General features: G+C 46.7%; 1 protein-coding gene across 1 annotated transcript; it reads left to right on the top strand.

Annotated features, from left to right (window-relative positions):
* Positions 1-1,599: 1,599 nt before the first annotated feature.
* smx5 lies at positions 1,600-16,539 on the top strand. Its single transcript, XM_078217223.1, has 5 exons — positions 1,600-1,678; positions 4,781-4,848; positions 10,950-10,980; positions 12,875-12,934; positions 15,344-16,539. The coding sequence occupies exons 1-5, from the start codon at positions 1,676-1,678 to the stop codon at positions 15,467-15,469; spliced, it is 288 nt and encodes a 95-aa protein (XP_078073349.1). The 5' UTR covers positions 1,600-1,675; the 3' UTR covers positions 15,470-16,539.
* Positions 16,540-20,788: the final 4,249 nt, after the last annotated feature.

Here is a 20,788-nt window from a genome sequence, read left to right as displayed (position 1 = left end):
CTACCATTCATCAAGTACTTCCCTGTCAAATTACTTGTTCTAAAGTGTACTTTTCAGGATCATCTTACCTGCCCATTTGTCAATTCCGTCGACATCTTCTCGTAGCCCAAGACACTCCACTTTACTTTTAACCACCCAGCCAATCTTTGTGCCACTCGTAAACTTACTATCCCTACCCACTACATAATTATCTATGTCACTTATATAAATGATGAATAATAGGGGACCCAACATGGCTGATCTGATTGTAAACCCAACCCCAATCTATGCCCCTCAATCTTGTGCACCTCGATCAGGTTACCCCCACTTCCCAGTCTTCTCTGCTCCAACAAAAACTACCCAAGCCTATCCAAGCTCTCTTCATGACTTAAATGTTCCATCCCAGGCAGCATTCTGGTGAATCTCCTCTGGACCCCCTCCAGTGAAATCAGATCCTTCCTATAATGTGGTGACCAGAACTGCGCACAGTACTCCAGCTGTGGCCTCACCAAAGTTCTATACAACTCCAACATGACTTCCCTGTCTTTGTAATCTATGCCTCCATTGATAAAGGCAAGTGTCCCATATGCCTTTTTCACCACTTTACATGCCCTTCCACCTTCAAACACGCTAAAGTCCCTTTGTTCCACAGAGCTTCCGAGTGTCCTACCCTTCATTGAATACTTCCTTGTCAAGTTACTCCTTCCAAAGTGTATCACCTCACACTTTTCAGGGTTAAATTCCATCTGCCACTTACCTGCCCATTTGACCATCCAGTCTATATCTTCTTGTCGGCCAAGACACTCAGCCTCACTGTTAACCACACGGCCAATCTTTGTGTCACCTGCAAACTTAGTAATCCTAACCATCTCCCACTCCCAACACACACACACATGCACACACACATAGTCATCTTTGTCAGCTATATCCCAGTCAACCACATTTCTGGATTTGGAGTCACATGTAGGCCAGGCCGGGTAAGGATGACAGATTCCCCCCCCTAAGGACATTAATGAACCAGTTAACATTAACAGAGTTAATGGTTTGAGTCCATATGACTGTTCAATTCGGAGTTAACTCTGTTTCTCTCACCACAGATGCTGTCCGAACTGCTCACATTTTGACTTTAAATCTAAAACACTTCATTTCTTGAATGGGATGTAAATGTTGCTGTCAAGGGCAACATTTATTACTCATCCCTAATTGCCCTTGTACTGAATGGCTTGCTCAGCCATTCGAGAGTCAACTGTCTAGAGTCACATGTAGGTCAGGCTAGGCAGGATGGCAGACTTCCTTCCCACATTACTGAACTCGATAGGTTACTGAGACTTTTCCATTCTTTTTTAAATTAAATTGAAATTCACCAGTTGTCATGATTGAACTCTGCATGACCAGTCCAGTGAAGTTACTGCATGGATTGGGTTTTAAAATTGAAATTTGGGAAAGTAACCTTTTGTTACAAACTGGCAGCACGTGGGGGAATGTCAGCTGTCAATCAAATCCAGAAAGGGCGGGGACAGAACCGAGTGCTGCGCCTGCGCGGTGGGAGGTGCGGTGGGGGGGTGAGGCTTGAGGAGTTCTCGCGAGAGCGGGGGGGGGGGTACGGAACCTCGGGAGATCGCGAGAGCGGGGCGGCGCAGGCGCAGTGGGGTTTGAATCGGAATCGCTGCGAGGTGCCGTTGGCGCTGCCGCCATTATGGTGAGAGGAGCCGGCCTCCGTTCTGATAGAGGGAAAGGAGATGGGGAGGCGGGAGGACGCAGGCAGCCCCTCACCAAACCCCGCAGTGGGTTAGGAGGGGCTTCATAGCTTGTAGGCCGCGGTGGAGCCGGGGGCTTTCCTGCAGAAGGGAGCCCCGGGAGGGGAGGGTTCCCTGTTTGGGGGGGATTTGAATCTCAGTCTAAAGTCTCGGGGTGCAGTGGGTCAGGGAGGTTTTGGGGAAATGTAATTGGGGGCAAATATTTTAAAAAACTTAAAGCTTAGTGTCTCAAGTAGGCTTACATTAACACTGCAATGAAGTTCCTGTGAAAATCCTCTAGTCGCCACACTCCGGTGCCTGTTTGGATACACTGAGGGGCAATTTAGTACGGCCAATGCACCCTAATCAGCACATCTTTGGACTGTTGGAGGAAACCGGAGGAAACCCATGTAGACATGGGGAGAATGTGCAAACTCCACACAGACAGTGACCCAAGCCGGGAATCGAACCAGGGTCCCTGGTGCTGCGAGGCAGCAGTGTTAACCCACTATACTGCCCTACAGGGGGGTTTGGGGCGAAGCCAAGTCCAGGAGGTGGCATGGGGGTTGGTGTGGGATGGGGGGAGGTGGCATGGGGGTAAGGTGCGAGCCCTGGTCGGGGAGGTAGTTTGGGTTGAGGTGAATTCTGGGTGGACAGCTAAGGGTGAGTTGAAGACTAAGGGGCGTGGTGTTATGGTGAACCTATGCAGGTGAGTGCGAGTGTTTAGTTATCCCAGCCCATTGGGGCCCAAGTGGGAGCAGGGTTGGCGCAGTCCTTTGTGTCCAGAAGGGGAGCCTAAGCCTTCTGGACACAGAGTAACTACAAGGCCCTGCAGATTGGAAGTGATGCCCAGTTGATTTCTTTGTTTTGGTGGTTGAAAACTAGCTGTGAATCAGTTGGTGGCACACTGTCCTCTGAATCAAAAGTTGTTAAGATTCAAGTCCCATGAAGACCTGTGTTAAAATGTTCTCCAGTGCTGAGTGCCACTCTATTGGAGGTGCAGGTTTTTATATCTGAGGCCCCGTCTGCCCTCTCCTCTGGATGTAAACGGTTCAGAGGCACTGTTTTGAAGAAGTGAAGGGAAATTTATCCTGGTCAATATTTATCCCTCAATCAACATCACGAAAGCTGATGATCTGGTTGTCATCACACTGCTGTTTGTGGGAGCTTCCTGTGTAGAAATTGGCAGCCGGGTCTTCTTGCATTACAACAGCGATTACACTTCAAATGTACTAGCTTTACCCCTAAAGTGCGTTGGGAATGTCCTGAGGTTTCTGCTAGATAAATGAAGCCTTTTTTGCCCCTTTGAGGGTGGGAATTTGGTCAGGATACTGAGAGAAACTCCCATTCCCATTTAAATAATTGCGGGATGTTTTCTGTTTATTTGAGGATGGCAGATAGCATCTCAATTTAATATCCCAACTGAAGAATGACATTTCTGGTGTTGCAGTGTTCCCTCGGAGGCACTCAAGTGCCAGCCTTTAATTTTTTTATTCATTCATGGGATATGCTGGCTGGCCAGCATTTATTGCCCATCCCTGGTTGCCCTTCTTCAGAGGGCAGTTCAGAGTCAACCACATTGCTGTGGCTCTGGAGTCACATGTAGGCCAGACTGGGTAAGGACATAAGAACATAAGAAATAGGAGCAGGAGTAGGCCATCTGGCCCTTCGAGCCTGCCCCGCCATTCAACAAGATCATGGCTGATCTGAAGCGAATCAGTTCCACTTACCCGCCTGCTCCCCATATCCCCTAATTCCCTTATCGATCAGAAAACTATCTACCCGTGATTCAAACATATTCAACGAGGAAGCCTCCACCACTTCAATGGGCAGAGAATTCCAGAGATTCACTACCCTCTGAGAGAAGAAGTTCCCCCTCAACTCTGTTCTGAACCGGCCCCCCCTTATTTTGAGGCTGTGCCCACTAGTTCTGGTTTCCCTTCTAAGTGGAAAGAATCACTCCACCTCTACCCTATCCAGCCCCTTCATTATCTTATATGTCTCTATAAGATCACCCCTCATCCTTCTAAACTCCAACGAGTACAGACCCAATCTGTTTAATCTCTCCTCATAAGCCACACCCCTCATCTCCGGTATCAACCTGGTGAACCTTCTCTGCACTCCCTCCAAGGCCAATATATCCTTTCGCAAATGAGGGGACCAAAACTGCACACAGTACTCCAGTTGCGGCCTCACCAGTGCCTTGTACAGATGCAGCAAGACCTCCCTGCTTTTATATTCTATCCCCCTCGCGATAAAGGCCAACATTCCATTCGCCTTCTTGATCACCTGCTGCACCTGCAGACTGAGTTTTTGCGATTCGTGCACAAGGACCCCCAGGTCCCTCTGCACAGTCGCACGATGTAATTTTTCTCCATTTAAATAATATTCCAATTTACTATTATTTCTTCCAAAGTGGATAACCTCACATTTGCTAACGTTATATTCCATCTGCCAGATCCTCGCCCACTCGCTCAGCTTATCCAAATCTCTCTGCAGACTTTCCGCGTCCTCCACGCAATTCGCTTTCCCACTCACCTTCGTGTCATCAGCAAACTTGAATACCCTACATTCAGTCCCCTCCTCCAGATCATCTATGTAAATGGTAAACAATTGAGGCCCCAGCACCGATCCCTGCGGCACGCCACTGGTCACCAACTGCCAACCGGCAGATTTCCTTCCCTAAAGGACATTAGTGAACCAGATGGGTTTTCCGACAATCAACAATGGTTTCATGGTCATCAGTAGATACTTAATTCCAGCCATCTACCATGGCGGGATTCGAACCCACGTCCCCAGAGCATTAGCTGAGTTTCTGCATTAATAGTCTAGCGATAATACCACTAGGCCATCGCCGCCTTCTCAATGCTACTGAGCAGCATGCCATATAATATATTCAGTGCTGTAGTGGGACGTGGACTCATCATTTTCTGATTCGACTGAGAGTCTGTTCTCAAACCTCTGCCCAGCTGACTACACTTTGTTCATTTTGAAGTTGTGCTATTTTGGTGGCAAGTGAATACCCTGGCACAGTTTACTAAGCTTTTTTTATTGTTACATTTTAGTTATTTTATTCGTTTTTCAAATCCCTGGTTGGCAAAGATGTTGTTGTGGAGTTAAAGAATGATCTCAGGTGAGTGCACCTTGTTTTTGTTTGTTGCTGACAGCAGATAGGAAATGGGGGTGGAAGTGGGCTGTTTGGCTCCTCGAGCCCACTCCGCCATTCAATGTGATCATGGCTGATGGTGTTTCGAATTCCACATTCTCGCGTGATGGTGGGGTGGCATAAGCAATGTTATTGATGAAAGTCCTCACCTCCTTCTACAATGGCTGTCTCTCCCTCTTTATGGAACATAGTTCAGCAAACCATGCCTTAAACTGGAAGGTGATAAGTTAATGTTACATCAGAAATACTGGTCTGAACAGCTCCAAGGACAGAATCTTCAATAAAACATGGTGGCACAGTGGTTCGCACTGCTGTCTCACAGCTCCAGGGACCCAGGTTCGATTCCGGCCCCGGGTCACTGTCTGTGTGGAGTCTGCATGTCCTCCCCGTGTCTGCATGGGTTTCCTCCGGGTGTTCTGGTTACCTCCCAAACTCCAAAGATGTGCAGGTTAGGTGGATTAGCCATGCTAAATCTTAGAAACACAAACCAGTCAGCCATGATCATATTGAATGGCGGGGTGGGCTCGAGGGGGACTAGGAAGGTAAATATGTGGAGTTACGGGATAGGACCTGGGTGGGATTGTTGTCGGTTCAGGCTCGATGGGCCAAGTGGCAGCCTCCTGCACTGTATGATTCTATGAAAACAACTTATGTGATTGTTTACCCTTCTTCAGTATTGTGCAGGTTACGTGTTCACGAGGTGTTTGAGCACGTTGTAGGGCAGGAAGTACAGGAAACCTCCAAATGGCTTTCCAATGTTACCGTTTCCAACTTGTTGACCATCATGGAAGCTGTCTGTGTGTGAACTCTGCGTCTGACTCCGGGGCGTATGTTGGCAATCCTGTGTGATTACATGAGCAGGAAATGAAAAGAGACTCTCGGACTTGCTGTACGTTCCCCCACCAGGGGATTATTTAGATTTTGCAATACTATCACTCCAATGTTACCTTCCTGAGGTATGGAAACATAGGAAAATAAGAGTAGGAGTAGGTCATTTGGCCCTTTGAGCCTGCTACACCACGCAGTATGATCATGGCTGATCCTCTACCTCAATGTCTCACTCAAGCTTTCTGCCCATATCTCTTGATCCCTTGATGCCTTTAGTGTCTAAAGATATTCAGTGACTTGGTCTCCGCATCGCTGCTCCTGTAGTGAAATCCTCTTGCTATGAAGGCCAACATACTATTTAACCCCCCCCTCCCCCAGACACTCCCATCCCCTCGTCACACGTCAGAATTTTATATATTTCAATGAGATCCCCTATCATTCTTCTAAATTCCAGTGAACACAGGCCTAGTTGACCCAATCTTTCCTAGAATGACAATCTTGCCACCCCAGGAATTAGTCTGGTGAACCTTCGCTACACTTCTTTTGTTCCAATTATTTGAATAGAAAAAAGGTAAAATGAATGAACTAACTTCCTGTCACCAAAGGTCATTAAGCTTTTTAAAAATAAGTAACACGATCATAATAAGAACTAGGAGCAGGAGTAGGCCATCTGGCCCCTCGAGCCTGCTCTGTCATTCAATTAAATCATGGCTGATCTTTTCAAGGACTCAGCTCCACTTAACCGTCCGCTCACCTTAATTTACTGTTCAAAAATCTATCTATCTTTGCCTTAAAAACATTCAATGAGGTAGCCTCAGCTGCTTCACTGGGCATGGAATTCCACAGATTCACAACCCTTTGGTGAAGAAGTTCCTCCTCAACTCAGTCCGAAATCCCCCTTATTTTGAGGCTATGCCCCCTAGTTCTAGTTTCACCTGCCAGTGGAAACAACCTCCATGCTTCTATCTTATCTATTACCTTTATAATTTTATATGTTTCTATAAGATCCCCCCTCATTCTTCCCACCTGTCTGCTTTCTGCTCTGCACAGAGATTTAGTGAATCTATCCCCCTTGTAACTTTGAAGGACTGTAATATTCCCAAATGCTTTATTGCCATTAGTTTTTTATTCATTTGCGGGACGTGGGCGTCGCTGGCTGGGTCAGCATTGATTGCCCATCCCTTATTGCCCTTGAACTGAGTGGCTTGCTAGGCCATTTCAGAGGCTATTTTGAGTCAACCACATTGCTGTGGCTCTGGAGTCACATGTAGGCCAGATCAGGTAAGGGCAGCAGATTTCCTTCCCTAATGGACATTAATGAACCAGATGGATTTTTCTGACAATTGGCAATGGTCCCGTGGTCATCATTACACTTTGAATTCCAGATTTTTGTTGAATTCAGATTTCACCATCTGCTGTGGTGGGATTTGAACCTGGGTTCCCAGAGCATTATCTTGGGCCTCTGGATTACCAGTCCAGTGACAGTGCCACTGTGCCATTCTGCCTCTATGTCAGAAGGTTGTGGATCCTGAGACTTGAGGACAAAATGTAAGCTGAAACTCCCGTGCGTCACTGAAGGTCGTGCAGCACTGTCGTCTTTTTAAGTGGCGCACCGAGCCAACACATTTTTGGACTGTGTGAGGAAACGGGAGCACCCGGAGGAAACCCACGGGGAGTACGTGCAGATCCACACAGACAGTGACCCAAGCTGGGAATTGAACCCGGGTCCCTGACACTGTGAGGTAGCAGTGCTAATCACTGTGCTACTATGCCACCCCTGGTGGTTATCACATTGCTCTGTTTGGGAGCTCAGTGTGCAAACTGGCTGCCTCATTTCCTATGTTAAGCCAGTAATTATCCTTCAGAAATACCTCATTGGTTGTAAAATACTTCAGGATGTTTGGTCATACAAGTTGCCATTAAATACAAGTCTTTTTAATCCGTTCTGAACTTTCTTCTCAAATTAACTAATGCCACTTTGATAAAAATGAGGTGACTGTTTTGACGTTCCAGCCTTTCTCCAGGAGTTGAAAATATAATGAGGTCCAGACTTTGTAAAACGCTAATACAAAGCAAGATACTGCAGATATTGGGAATCTGAATAAAAAGCAGAAAATGCAGGGCTGGCAGCATCTGTGGAGAGAGAGAAAAACAGTTTCATAGACTTTTTCATAGAATCCCTACAGTACAGAAGGAGGCCATTTGGCCCATCGAGTCTGTATTGACCAGAATCCCACCCAGACCCTATTCCCATAACCCCACATATTTACCCTGCTAATCCCCCTGACACTAGGGCCAATTTAGCATGACCAATCCACCTAACCCGTACATGTTTGTGATTTTTGAATGGATCTACCTCGTATTAAGTTAATCTTTCGCTGCACCCTAGCTGTGATTATAACTGTACATTCTGCATCCTCTCCTTTTTCTGTCCCCATGTACTCAATGAATGGTATTCTTTGTATAGTGCGCAAGAAACAATACATGTGACAATCAATCAGATGATATTAAATGTGGGGAGGTTGGAAGTTACGGTCCCATATGATCATGGCTAATCTTCAGCTTTAACTCCACTTTCCTGTCCAGCCCTCGATACTGGAGACACTGAATTCTGAGTGTCCCAGACATAAACATATTCAATGATGGAGCATCCGCTACCCTCTGAGGTAGAGAATTACACAAACTTGGAACTCGGGAGTGAAAAGATTTCTCCTCATCTCTGTCATAATTGATTGGCCCCTTATCCCAAGCCTGGGACACCGCGTTTCAGATTCCCCAGCCAAGGGGAAAGCAACCTCCTGTCAAAGTCCTTCAGAACGTTTCAATGAGATCACCCCTCATCCTGAACTCGACAATACAGACCCAACTGACTCAACCTCTCTTCATAAGGCAACCCTCTCACCCCCAACTTAAAGCGCATCTTCAACCTGCACAATGTTGCCCTCCCGAGCAGATTAAACAGTACAAATTTGAAAATGTGGTCAGTAACCGTGTTACATAGGAGAACAAATGAAGGCAGGTATAACCCAGGTTGGATTGGTGCCACATTGACGTAGTGGTGTTGTCACAGCATGGCGGCACAGTGGTTAGCACTGCTGCCTCACAGTGCAAGAGACCCGGGTTCAATTCCTGGCTTCGGTCACTGTCTGTGCGGAGTTTGCACATTGTCCCCGTGTCTGCGTAGGTTTCCGCCGGGTTCTGCTGTTTCCTCCCACACTCCAAAGATGTGCGGGTTAGGTGCAGTAATGTTGGATTATCTCTGACAGGAGAGATTCTCACCGCCTCAGCTTGACATGCCGTGGCATTGCTGAATGATAGCATTTTGAGCACCAACATCCTCGGCTCATCATTGACTGAAAAGGGTAACTGGACCAGTTCTATAAATACTGTGGCAGCAAGAGCAAGTCGGAGTATTCCATGGCGAGTAACTCACCACCTGACTCCCTAAAGCCTGTCCACCATCACAAAGTGCAGGTCATGAGCGTGATGCAGTTAACTTGCCTGGATGAATGCAGCTCCAAAGATACTCAAGTAGGCATGGTGGTTAGCGCTGCCGTTTCACAGTGCCAGGGACCTGAGTTCAATTCCGGCCTTGGGTCACTGTGCGGGGTTTGCATATTCTCCCCACACTCCAAACATGTGTAGGTTAGGTGGATTGGCCATGCTAAATTGTCCCTTAGTGTCCAAAGATGTGTAGGTTAGGTGGATTGGCTATGCTAAATTGCCTCTTCGTGTCCCAAGATGTAAAGGTTAGGGAAATTAATGGGGTAAATATGTGGGGTTATGGGTATAGGCCTGGGTAAGATGCTCTATCAGAGAGTTGGTGTAGACCCGATAGGCTAAATGGCCTCTTTTGGCACTGGAGGGATTCTACAAAGCTCAACACCGTCTAGGAGAAAGCAGCCCTATTTGATTGACACCAGTGGCAGTAGTTGTACCATTTACAAGATGCATTGGAGGGATTCACCAAGGCTCCTTCCAACCCACGACCGCTATCATCTAGAAAGACAAGGGCAGCAGAAAACTGGGAACACCCCCACCTGGAGGTTCCTCTCCAAGTCACTTACCATCCTGACTTGGAAATATATGTCGCTGGGTCAAAATCCTGGAATTTCCTCCCTAACAGCACTGTGGGTGTACCTAGACCTCAGGGACTGCAGCGGTTCAAGAAGGGAGCTCACCACCTCCTTCTGAAGGGATGGGAAATGCATGCTGGTCTTGACATGATGTTCATGTCCCATGAATGAATAATGATTACTTTCTGGTGAATTGTCAATGACCTGCAACATTCATTGAGTTTCTGTCTCCACAAGTTCTATCTTGTTAAAAGGAATGTTTATCTTTGCTGTAGCTTGCTCCATGCATATCCTATAGGTTTGTGGACGGTCTGCACTTTATGATTTCACTTGTGGGTGAGACTAAATTAGGACTGTGAATATAAGTTAATTATTAAGGAATCCAATTGGGAATTCAGCAGAAACCTCTCGACTCAAAGTGATTGAAATGTGGAACTTTAAAAAATTTGTTCATGGGATGTGGGTGTCATTGACTTGGGCCCATCCCTAATTGCTGAGTGTCTCGTTCGGCCAATTCAGAGGGCAGTTAAGAGTCAGCCACATTGCTGTGGATCTGGAGTCACACAGAATCGTAGAATCCCTACAGTGCAGAAGGAGGCTATTCGGCCCATTCAGTCGGCACCGACCACAATCCCACCTGGGCCCTATTCCCGTCATGTCGGCCAGACCAGGTAAGGATGGCAGATTTCCTTCCCTAAAGGACATTAGTGAAGCAGATTGGTTTTTGCGACAATCGACAATGGTTTCATGGTCATCATTAGACTTTTAATTACAGATTTTTATTCTGCTGTGCTAGAATTTGAACCCGGGTCCCCAGAGCATAACCCTGAGTCTCTGGAGTAATAGTCCAATGACAATACCACTACGCACCGCCTTCCCACTTGCTGCCACAAGGAGTAGTGGAGGGGAGTGGCATAGATCCATGTAAGGCCAAGCTGTATAAACACACAAATTAAGGGATATGTTGCTGGGGTTAGAGGAGGCTTGTGTGGGGCAGAAACACCAGCCTAGACCTGTTGGGCTGAATGGCCTGTTTCTGCTTCAAGTAATTAAGAGTGGGGGTGTGTGTGAGAAGCTTAAGTGCGTTGTTTAGTTAGGAAGTTAAATGATGGTGAGACTTGATTTCTGGCATAAAAATATCAACCTTTTCTCATTTTTTTTCAGTATCTGTGGAACCCTGCACTCCGTTGATCAGGTGAGGGCTGCATATTTTGGCAATGATTGGGACTGAATTATCATTTTGATAAACATAAAAGCCATGTAGAACAACCTTCAAGGTATAAATCAGGGGAAGTGTTGAGGGATGTGGGTGTCACTGGCTGGGCCCAGTATTTATTGCCCAGTCCTAATTGCCCCTTGAACTGAGTGACTCGCTCGGCCACTACAGAGCAGCGTTTCAGAGTCGACCACGTTGCTGTGGGTCTGGAGTCACATGTAGGCCAGACTGGGTAAGGACGGCAGATTTCCTTCCCCTAAAGGACATTAGTGAACCAGATGGGTTTTTACAACAATGAACAGTGCTCATTAGACTCTTCATTCCAGCTTTTTATTGAATTCAAATTTCACAATCTGCCACTTTGGGATTCAAACCTGGGTCCCCAGAACATTGTCTTAGGCCTCTGCATCACTAGTCGAGTGACAATACCACTGCGCCAATATTGCACCAATCCAACCTCGGTTACACCTGCCTGCCTAGAGGAAATGTTTGTTCTCCGATGTAGCACAGTTACTGACCACATTTTCAAACTTGTACTTTCTGTTTAATCTGCCCAGGAGGGCAGCATTGTGCAAGTTGAAGATGTGCTTTAGGTTGGGGGTGAGAGAGTTGCCCTATGATGAGAGATTGAGTCAGCTGGGTCTGTATTGTCTGGACTTCAGAATGAAGGGTGATCTCATTAAAACGTTCTGAAGGGCCTTGACGGGAGGTTGCTTTCTCCCTGGCTGGGGAATCTGAAACGCGGTGTCCCAGGCTTGGGATAAGGGGGCCAATCAATTATGACTGAGATGAGGAGAAATCTTTTCACTCCAGAGTTCCAAGTTTGTGGAATTCTCTACCTCAGAGGATAGCGGATGCTCCGTCATTGAATATGTTTATGTCTGGGACAGACAGAATTCAGTGTATTCAGTATCGGGGGCTGGACAGGAAAGTGGAGTTAAAGCTGAAGATTAGCCATGATCATATTGGACCGTAACATCCAATCTCCCCACATTAATATCATCTGATTATTGTCACGTGTATTGGGATACAGTGAAAAGTATTGTTTCTTGCGCGCTATACAGACAAAGCATACCGCTCATAGAGTACAGAGGGGAAAAGGAAAGGAGAGAGTGTAGAATGTAGTGTTAAAGTCATAGCTAGGGTGTAGGGAAAGATCAACTTAATACAAGTAGGTCCATCAAAAATCACAAACATGTGTGGGTTAGGTGGATTGGCCATGCCAAGTTGACCCTAGTGTCAGGGGGGATTAGCAAGGTAAATGTGTGGAGTTATGGGAATAGGTGGGATTGTGGTCAGTACAGACTCGATGGGCCGAATAACCCCCTGTACCGTAGGGATTCTATGAAAAGTCTGACAGCAGCAGAAAGAAGCTGTTCTTGAGCCGGTTGGTATGTGACCCCAGACTTTTGTATCTTTTTCCCGATGGAAGAAGGTGGAAGAGAGAATGTCCGGGTGCGTGGGGGCTTGATTATGCTGGCTGCTTTTCCGAGGCAGCGGGAAGTGTCGACAGAGTCGTGGATGGGAGGCTGGTTTGCGTGATGGGACTGGGCTATGTTCACGATCCTTTGTAGTTCCTTGCAGTCTTGGGCAGAGCAGGAGCCATACCAAGCTGTGATACAACCAGAAAGAATGCTTTCTATGGGGCATCTGTAAACGTTGGTGAGAGTCGTAGCGGACATGCTGAATTTCCTTAGCCCCCTGCGAAAGTAGAGGATTTGGTGGACTTTCTTATCTATAATGTTAGCATTAATGTTTACCCGTGGAAATATAAATCTCTTAAAACGAACTCTGTTTTCCTGTTTCTGAAATCTGAAAGTTCTGTCGGCTGCGGGTTGAAGGTTGGTCTCACTCTCTCTCTCTCTCTTTTCAGTACCTAAACATCAAACTGACAGACATCAGTGTGACTGACCCAGAGAAATATCCACACATGGTGAGTGCCGTGAATGTTCATTTGAGCTTCGATAGGAATTGTGTTCGTTCCAGCGATCAGAGTCACACCAGTGGCAGGGCAGCGGGGAGAATCTTGAGGATCCACCTTACTCCTGATGCTGAGCCTCATAGAGGTTTTGGTAGTTCACTGCTTGCCCGTGGAGAATCATAGGTAGCCAGACTTCCCCATTTGGGAAGACAGTGCTAAATAATGCAAAGTTCATGATGCATTCTTCAGATAGTGAACTATAGACAACTCTGGAGAGAAGGTTCAGTTTACTTTATTCAAACTGATTGTTACAGGTCTGCCATGTTTTAAATGTTTATTTATTATTGTCACAAGTAGGCTTACATTAACTCTGCAATGAAGTTACTGTGAAAAACCCCTAGTCGCCACACTCCGGTGCCTGTTGGGGTACACTGAGAGAGAATTTACACAGCCAATGCACCTAACCAGCACATCTTTCAGACTGTAGGAGGAAACCAGAACAGCCGGAGGAAACCTATGCAGACATGGGGAGAACGTGCCGACTCTGCACAGGCAGTGACCCAAGCCGGGAATCGAACCCGGGTCACTGGCGCTGTGAGGCAGCAGTGTTAACCATCGTACTGCTTTGTCCTGGATGATGTCGAGCCTCTTGAGTGTTATTGGAGCTGCACTCATTCAGCCAAGTGGAGGTGTGCCATGTAGATGGTGGACAGGCTCTGGGGAGTCAGGAGGTGAGTTACTCACCATTGAATTCCTAGCCTCTGACCTGCTCTGGTAGCCACAGTATTTATGTAGATAGAATTCCTGCAGTGCAGAAGAAGGCCATTTGGCCCATCAAGGCTGCATCGACCACAATCCCACCAAGGCCCTATCCCCTTGACTTCACGTATTTACCCTGCTAATCCCTCTGACACTATGGGGCAATATACCATGGCCAATCAACCTAACCCGCACATCTTTAGCGTGTGGGAGGAAACCGGAGCACCTGGAGGAAACCCACGCAGTGCTGGGGAGAATGTGCAAACTCCACACAGTGACCCAAGGCCAGAATTGAACCCAGGTCCCTGGCACTGTGAGGCAACAGTGCTAACCACTGTGCTACCCCCAAATATGGCTAGTCTGGTTCAGTTTCTGGTCAATGGTAGCCCGCAGGATGTTGCCTGTGGGGGATGATCATGCCATTGAATGTCAAGGAGGGATGGTTAATTCTCTCTTGTTGGAGATGGTCATTTGCTTTGTCCTTGTGTGGTGTGTGTGTTACTTGTTATTTATCAGCCCAAGCCTGGATATTGTCCAGATTTGATTTTGTTCTTTCATGCAAAGGCCAGGTTTGTTGCCTTGAAGTGAGTGACTTGCTAGGCCATTTGGTAGGGCAGTCAAGAGTTAACCATGTTACTTAGGAGTCACATGTACATGTAGGCCAGACTAAGTAAGGGCAGCAGATTTCCTTCGCTAAAGGATATTAGATGGGTTTTTCCGACAATCGACGATATTCTTGCTGCATAGATTATGGACTACTTCAGTATCATCATTGCAAATGGAATAGAACATTGTGCAGTGTTCAAAGAGAAGTCACCAGAGTATGATAGAGTTTTAAGTTTGAAACTGTTTATTCAATCCTAAACTAGGGTCTTAAATCTAAGCAGAGGAAATTACATAGGGGAGGTGGGTGACTTGTTCTGGAACCAGGGGGGGGACAGTCTTGGAATAGGAGGGAGATCATTTAGAACTGAAATAAGGAGGAATTTCTTCTTGGAATTCTCTACCCCAGAGAGTTGTGGTAACTTAATCATTGGGTATTGTTCAAGCCACGTGAAACCTTTTCTCGACAGGTGGGGAAATTGCTGCCATTTCCTCCGCTCTGTGGCAGTCTGACTGTCTGAGCGGACTTCCACACAACATGGAACTGGAGCTATAGTTTTTTAAAGTTTTTTTACACAGAGGATGGTGGGTGTCTGGAACTCGCTGCCGGGGGAAGTAGTGGAAGCAGATACGATAGTGACTTTTAAGGGGCGTCTGGACAAATACATGAATAGGATTGGAATAGAGGGATATGGTCCCTGGAAGGGTAGGGGGTTTTAGTTCAGATAGGCAGCATGGTCAGTGCAGGCTTGGAGGGCCGAAGAGCCTGTTCTTGTGCTGTAATTTTCTTTGTTCTTTATGTAGAACAGTCTGTGTGGGGAGTGACTGATTCCCCTCCCTGGGGAGCTTTGTGGCTCGGGGGTACAGGGGTTCTCTGCTCCTTGCTGGCCAAGCCGTTAAATGGTCGTGGGTATGAAGCAGGTGAGGATTTTCCACGTGCACAAAGACTCCAGCTGGTGCCCTACCATTGAAATGGTTCCTGTTTGGCTTTCGTGATCCTTTTGATTGTCGGTACAACGCTTGCTTGCCGATTAATCCCGGGTATGCTTCCTCCCTCAGCTCTCCGTGAAGAACTGCTTTATCCGTGGCTCGGTGGTGCGTTATGTACAGCTGCCCGCCGATGAGGTGGATACGCAGTTGTTACAGGACGCAGCAAGGAAAGAAGCAATGCAGCAGAAGCAGTGAGATTAGACCGTAGTGCGGACACTTGACGGCAAGCGGAGGGGGCGAAAGACACGGGTTGGGGAATTTGCACCGAGATCCCGGCTGCCAAACACCAACACGGAAATCTGAATTTCACCAAATTGCTTTTCAAATATCGTGACTTATAAATTGGTTGTGATTTTTTTGTTTTTTACTATCCCCTGCACTGAGACAGTTGTATCTGAAGTGATAGTCAGAGTAGACCCTGTCTCGACCACTGTACGCTGCCACAAAAATGGACAGCAGATTGTGTCTCGGTCTCTCTCACTTCCCCTCTCCCCCAGCCCCATTGTACAGTGGCACAGCTGAATTCGGATATCCGTGGTGTTGAGCACTCTCGTTTCAGCAGGGCAGTGCGTCATCCCCTGCGTGTCATCACCAACTTACTGCCCCGATGACCTGCGTCCGACGTAATTATTTTTGTATTTTTTTTTACATTTCTTAAAACCGTTTGGAATTTATTTTCTCACAATCTTGTCGAAAAGACGCACTCTCGACCCTTTCAGAGTTGCGTTAAGTTAGAGGAACGGCAAAATCATGCTCAGAGACTGAGTTGGATGGCTTCCCAGTGTGGCTAAGTATTCTCCATTTGTAGGTGTGAGCGGGTTGCTTGTGCCGAGACTTATCTGGTCCCCGGAGCTCCCAGAATGGAGAAAAACGCCGGACAAACTCAACCAGTTAGCAGAATTGGAGGAGGGGGGGAGAAATCCTCAGGCTGATGGGTTGCATTTGGCCCAGGTTCAAATTCTGAGGCAAGTTTCTCATACGATGTGATTTAATATTCTGTTGACGCATTGGAAAGTTCACCTTGAACTTGCTTTCCTTGTTTGTTCTTTACACGCTGATTTGGAGATGAGTCAAGCACACAGCTGACTGGAGGTACGCAGCTTGCAAATTTTTTTTTAAAAAAAGGAATATTACTAAACTGGTATTTTTGTTACAAGGAAAGTAGACTCAGCTTTGACTCTATTGTACAGCTGGGCATCCAGTGTGTTCTGAAATATTGTGATGTACCATCACGGTGGAATTAAAGATAACATTTCAGAAGGTGATTGACTAGATTTCTCTCCCCGTTATTTTACTACTTATCCCTTTCATCTGCATCAAGTTTGTTACAATCTCCCGTGGGAGAACTGAAAACCAAACTAATCAAATTTATTCAAATGCCCCCCCCGCCCCCTCAAATGAAGAAGTTACCACCAAGATTCCACTTTTCTGTCATTTTTACTTCAACACGAGTCAAATCCGTGAATAAAAGTCAGTCCATGTGAATTAACAGACAAATAATACTTCCAATGAAAAGGTGCATCTCACTTCAAATAGTCAGTAAAACGAAGATAACGTCTTAGCAATCCCAAACATTTGCATCCCTCATAACATCATTTGCATCATTGCCTAATTACTGAATTCACAGTTTCACAAGTTTATTTATTGTGCTTACATTAACACTGCAATGAAGTTGTCACACTCCGGCGCCTGTTCGGGGACACTGAGGGAGAATTTAGCACGGCCAATGCACCCAACCAGCACGTCTTTCGGACTGTGGGAAGAAACTGGAGCACCCGGAGGAAACCCATGCAAACATGGGGAGAACGTGCAGACTCCACACACTGACCTAAGCAGGGAATTGAACACGGGTCCCTGGCACTGTGAGGCAGTGGTGTTAACAGCCATGCCATCCCTAAACTTTAATCTCACAATATAGGTCAGGAATCCTATCAACAGCTTTCACCTCGAGTTTAATCGGGTATGATTGTCATCAACATAGGATACCTCAATAAATCCTCATCCTCTCTGGTCAGACCTGATCGTTTAGCTTTCCAGAGTTTCTTTTCAACAGCACCCTGGTTCATGGTTTGGTCACTTCTGGCGGTAAAAAAACAGCTTTTTAGTGTTTCCAAGATATTTACATGACTTTCCATGTTTTGTACCTTTTTACCCAGCTTGCACTGTACCTTCAAGAGCTCCTGTCTCCTTTTCCGCCAAAGAGAAGAACTGACCTATTTATGGGAGTGATTTGCTACTTCTCACAAGAATTGTATGTTGCTCTTTCTGTTTTCTTTGTCTTCATCTGTGCATTGGTTATATTCGCCCTGCAGCTCCTCCGCTTGTAGGTCTTTGTGTCAGACAGCCACTATTATCTTCCTACTGGCAGGTCAAGTGTCACCCAGTCATGTGACCAGGAATCGTTATTATCCTGGAAAATTACAATTGATCCCTTTACATTTAATGCAAACTTTTAAAAGTCGTTTCTAAACATTCAAAAGGAAATACAAATTGCACAGAAGAAAGTTACAAATTGTCCTTGCTGTACTGTTTCCGGGTCAGATGTCACCAGTCTGAAAGCATAGGCTGAGGGCTGACCCAAGTGAGGTGCTCAAGGTTCTGAGGGACCTAGATAGAGTAGACGGAATGCTCTGATGCCCCTTAGCGGGGAGGTCAATTGCCAAGGGGCATAGATTGAAGGTGAATGGTAAAAACGTTAGAGGGGACAGGAGGGAAAAGCCTCTTTGCTCATGGGTGGTGGGTGTTTGGAATTCGTTGCCTGGTTTGTTGAACCCTCAACTCATTTGAGAGGTCGGTACCTGGATCTGCACCTGAAGTGCTGTAAGTGTCAGGGCTACAGACTGGGTGCAGGAAGATTAGAAATGGGGGAGGGGGTTAGTTCTTTTTTAGTGGACGGAAAGACAATGGGCTGAATGGCCTCTTTCTGTGCTGTAATTTTTCTATGGTTCATGAAGGTCAATATCACCGTGCTATGTTGCTTCTGAAGCCTTTGAGAACCTGCTTCAGGATGGCTTTATTGTCCTGTGCATCTCTTCTGATGCTGCAAATCTTGTACCATTACTGCTTTCCAATTCAAAACCTAATGATTTGTGCCTTGTCTGGTCACTGAACAAAATTAAGAAGGGGTTATACAGATTTTATAAATAAGTCAGCCACTCTGCAGTTGTTATTTTTAAATCTTAAAACAAACCAGTGAAGTTTTGATATCCGCATTTTTTTTTCTGGAAAGAGAGACTCCAGTAGACGTAGCTTCCTTCATTTTCCAGCTGTCAGGGATTTGAAGCTGATATGCTGCACCTGAAGTGCCAGTTCCTAGAATCCCTAATGTGCATTCGGCTCATCGAACCTGCACCAACATATCTCACCCAACCCCTATTCCACGTATTTACCCTACCAATCTCCCTGACACTAAGAGGCAATTTAGCATGGCCAATCCACCCTAACCTGCACATCTTTGGAGTGTGGGAGGAAACTGGTGCAGACACGGGGAGGACATGCAGACTCCACGCAGGCAGTTACCTGGGTCCCTGGCACTGTGAGGCAGCAGTGCCAACCACTGTGCTACCCAAGTTGTCGTACTTGTAGCAGGAGGTCTCCTGATGAGGGGTAATGACCCTCCCTCTGGACCAGAAACTCCATGTTCAAGTTCCACTTTACGAAATGGTGGCCACGGAAGGTTGATTGAGCCTGCAAATCCAACATGCTGTGGCAAGCGGTAAAAGCAGGAAAGTTTCCTGGTTGGCTACACTACAGAAGGCAACGGCAGACGGCCACAGCAATCAATGGAATGACTTAGAAACTTAGAAACCCTACAGCACAGAAAGAGGCCATTCAGCCCATCGAGTCTGCACCGACCACAATCCCACCTAGGCCCTACCCCCATATCCCTACATATTTACCCATTAATCCCTCTAACCTACGCATCCCAGGACACTAAGGGCAATTTTAGCACGGCCAATCAACCTAACCCGCACATCTTTGGACTGTGGGAGGAAACCGGAGCACCTGGAGGAAACCCACGCAGACACGAGGAGAATGTGCAAACTCCACACAGACAGTGACCCAAGCCGGGATCGAACCCAGGTCCCTGGAGCTGTGAAGCAGCAGTGCTAACCACTGTGCTACCGTGCCGCCCTAAGGACAGTGTACCTGAAAGCAGATACATGTAGCAAGTTGCGCTCATGTCACACATGATGCTAATGATCCCCAAGAAAAATGGATCTAACCATCGCCCCTTGCCTGTTAATGGCATTACGCTGAATCCCTCACCAACAACATCCTGAGGGTTACCATTGAGCTGGTCCAGTCATATAAATACTGTATCTACAAGAGCAGGTCAGAGGCTGGGAATCCTGTGGTGAGTAACTCACCTCCTGACTTCCCCAAAGCCTGTCCACCATCTACAAGGCACAATTCAGGATGGAATACTCCCCCACTTGAATGGATGAGTGCGGCTCCAACAACACTCACAGCTGTTTCTTGAACTGCTGCAGGCCATGTAGTTATACACACGTGATCCACATGTAATATATTTCCAAATCAGGATAGTGTGTGCCTTGGAGGGGAACTTGCAAGTGGTGGCATTTGCAGGCACCTGCTGTCCTTGTCCTAAGTGGTGGAGGTCTGTGGACAGATGCTGTCCAAGGAGCCTTGGTGAGTTCTTGTAGGTGGTACACACGGCTGTCACTGTGTGTCGCTGGTGGAGGGAGTGAATGTCTGTGGATGGGGTCGCAATCAAGCAGGGCTGCTTTGTCCTGGATGGTGTCGAGCTTCTTGAGTGTTGTTGGAGCTGCAGCATCCAGGCAAGTGGAGAGTGTTCCATCAGCAGTGTGTTCTATCCAGATTTTAGTAACATACAATGACAAATGAGCTCGTGTTCACTGTGCTAAGATGGCTATTGGTACAAATGTCTGTGTATTTCCCCAGCATCACAGCATTCGTACTTATCTTAACGCTAAAGTTCACTGAAACTGGCTTCATGCTGGGCTACCGTCACATTTCCAAATTGACCATTCATTCAGCCGCCTCCTCACACTGGCTTTTGCTGCAGGAATTCTGCATGATTGCAAGAGAACGATGACTCGCGTTACTGTGAATTGAAACTTGTTTAATCGTGCGAGGAAATGCATTGCTGTAACTAACCCGTGATCCAGGGTTGAGTTTTCGATGTACTGTGTATACAAGAGTCAGCACGACCACCCCCCCTGAACCTTGACGGCATTGTCTTCAGTTACATCCTCATTAACTTTTTCTCTTTTTTTGTGTAGAGTTAAGCAACTTTTTCTGGTGTCCGTTCCTCGTGTTTCTCTAATTATATTGTGGGGGGAGGGTGGGGGGAGGGGAGGGGGGGAAATGAAATTTTTTAAAAATGTTTTTTTTACTCAACATGCTCCCCCACCCAAAGAAAATGTTGGAAATACTTAGCAGAGTCTGTGGGGAGAGAGAGAAACAGAGTTATTGTCTCAGACCAGTGACCCATCATCAGAATGGGTGGCACAGTGGTTAGCATTGCTG

Source organism: Mustelus asterias, chromosome 8 (assembly GCF_964213995.1).
Source record: "Mustelus asterias chromosome 8, sMusAst1.hap1.1, whole genome shotgun sequence".
In the NCBI taxonomy this organism is placed as follows: domain Eukaryota; kingdom Metazoa; phylum Chordata; class Chondrichthyes; order Carcharhiniformes; family Triakidae; genus Mustelus; species Mustelus asterias.
Note: the sequence above shows the minus strand (reverse complement) of the source record. Positions and strands in the feature narration are given on the sequence as shown.

Coding starts and splice junctions, on each gene's coding strand:
- smx5 (XM_078217223.1), top strand. Junction 4,849..10,949: donor GAGTTAAAGAATGATCTCAG/GTGAGTGCACCT, acceptor ATTTTTTTTCAG/TATCTGTGGAACCCTGCACT. Junction 12,935..15,343: donor CAGAGAAATATCCACACATG/GTGAGTGCCGTG, acceptor TTCCTCCCTCAG/CTCTCCGTGAAGAACTGCTT.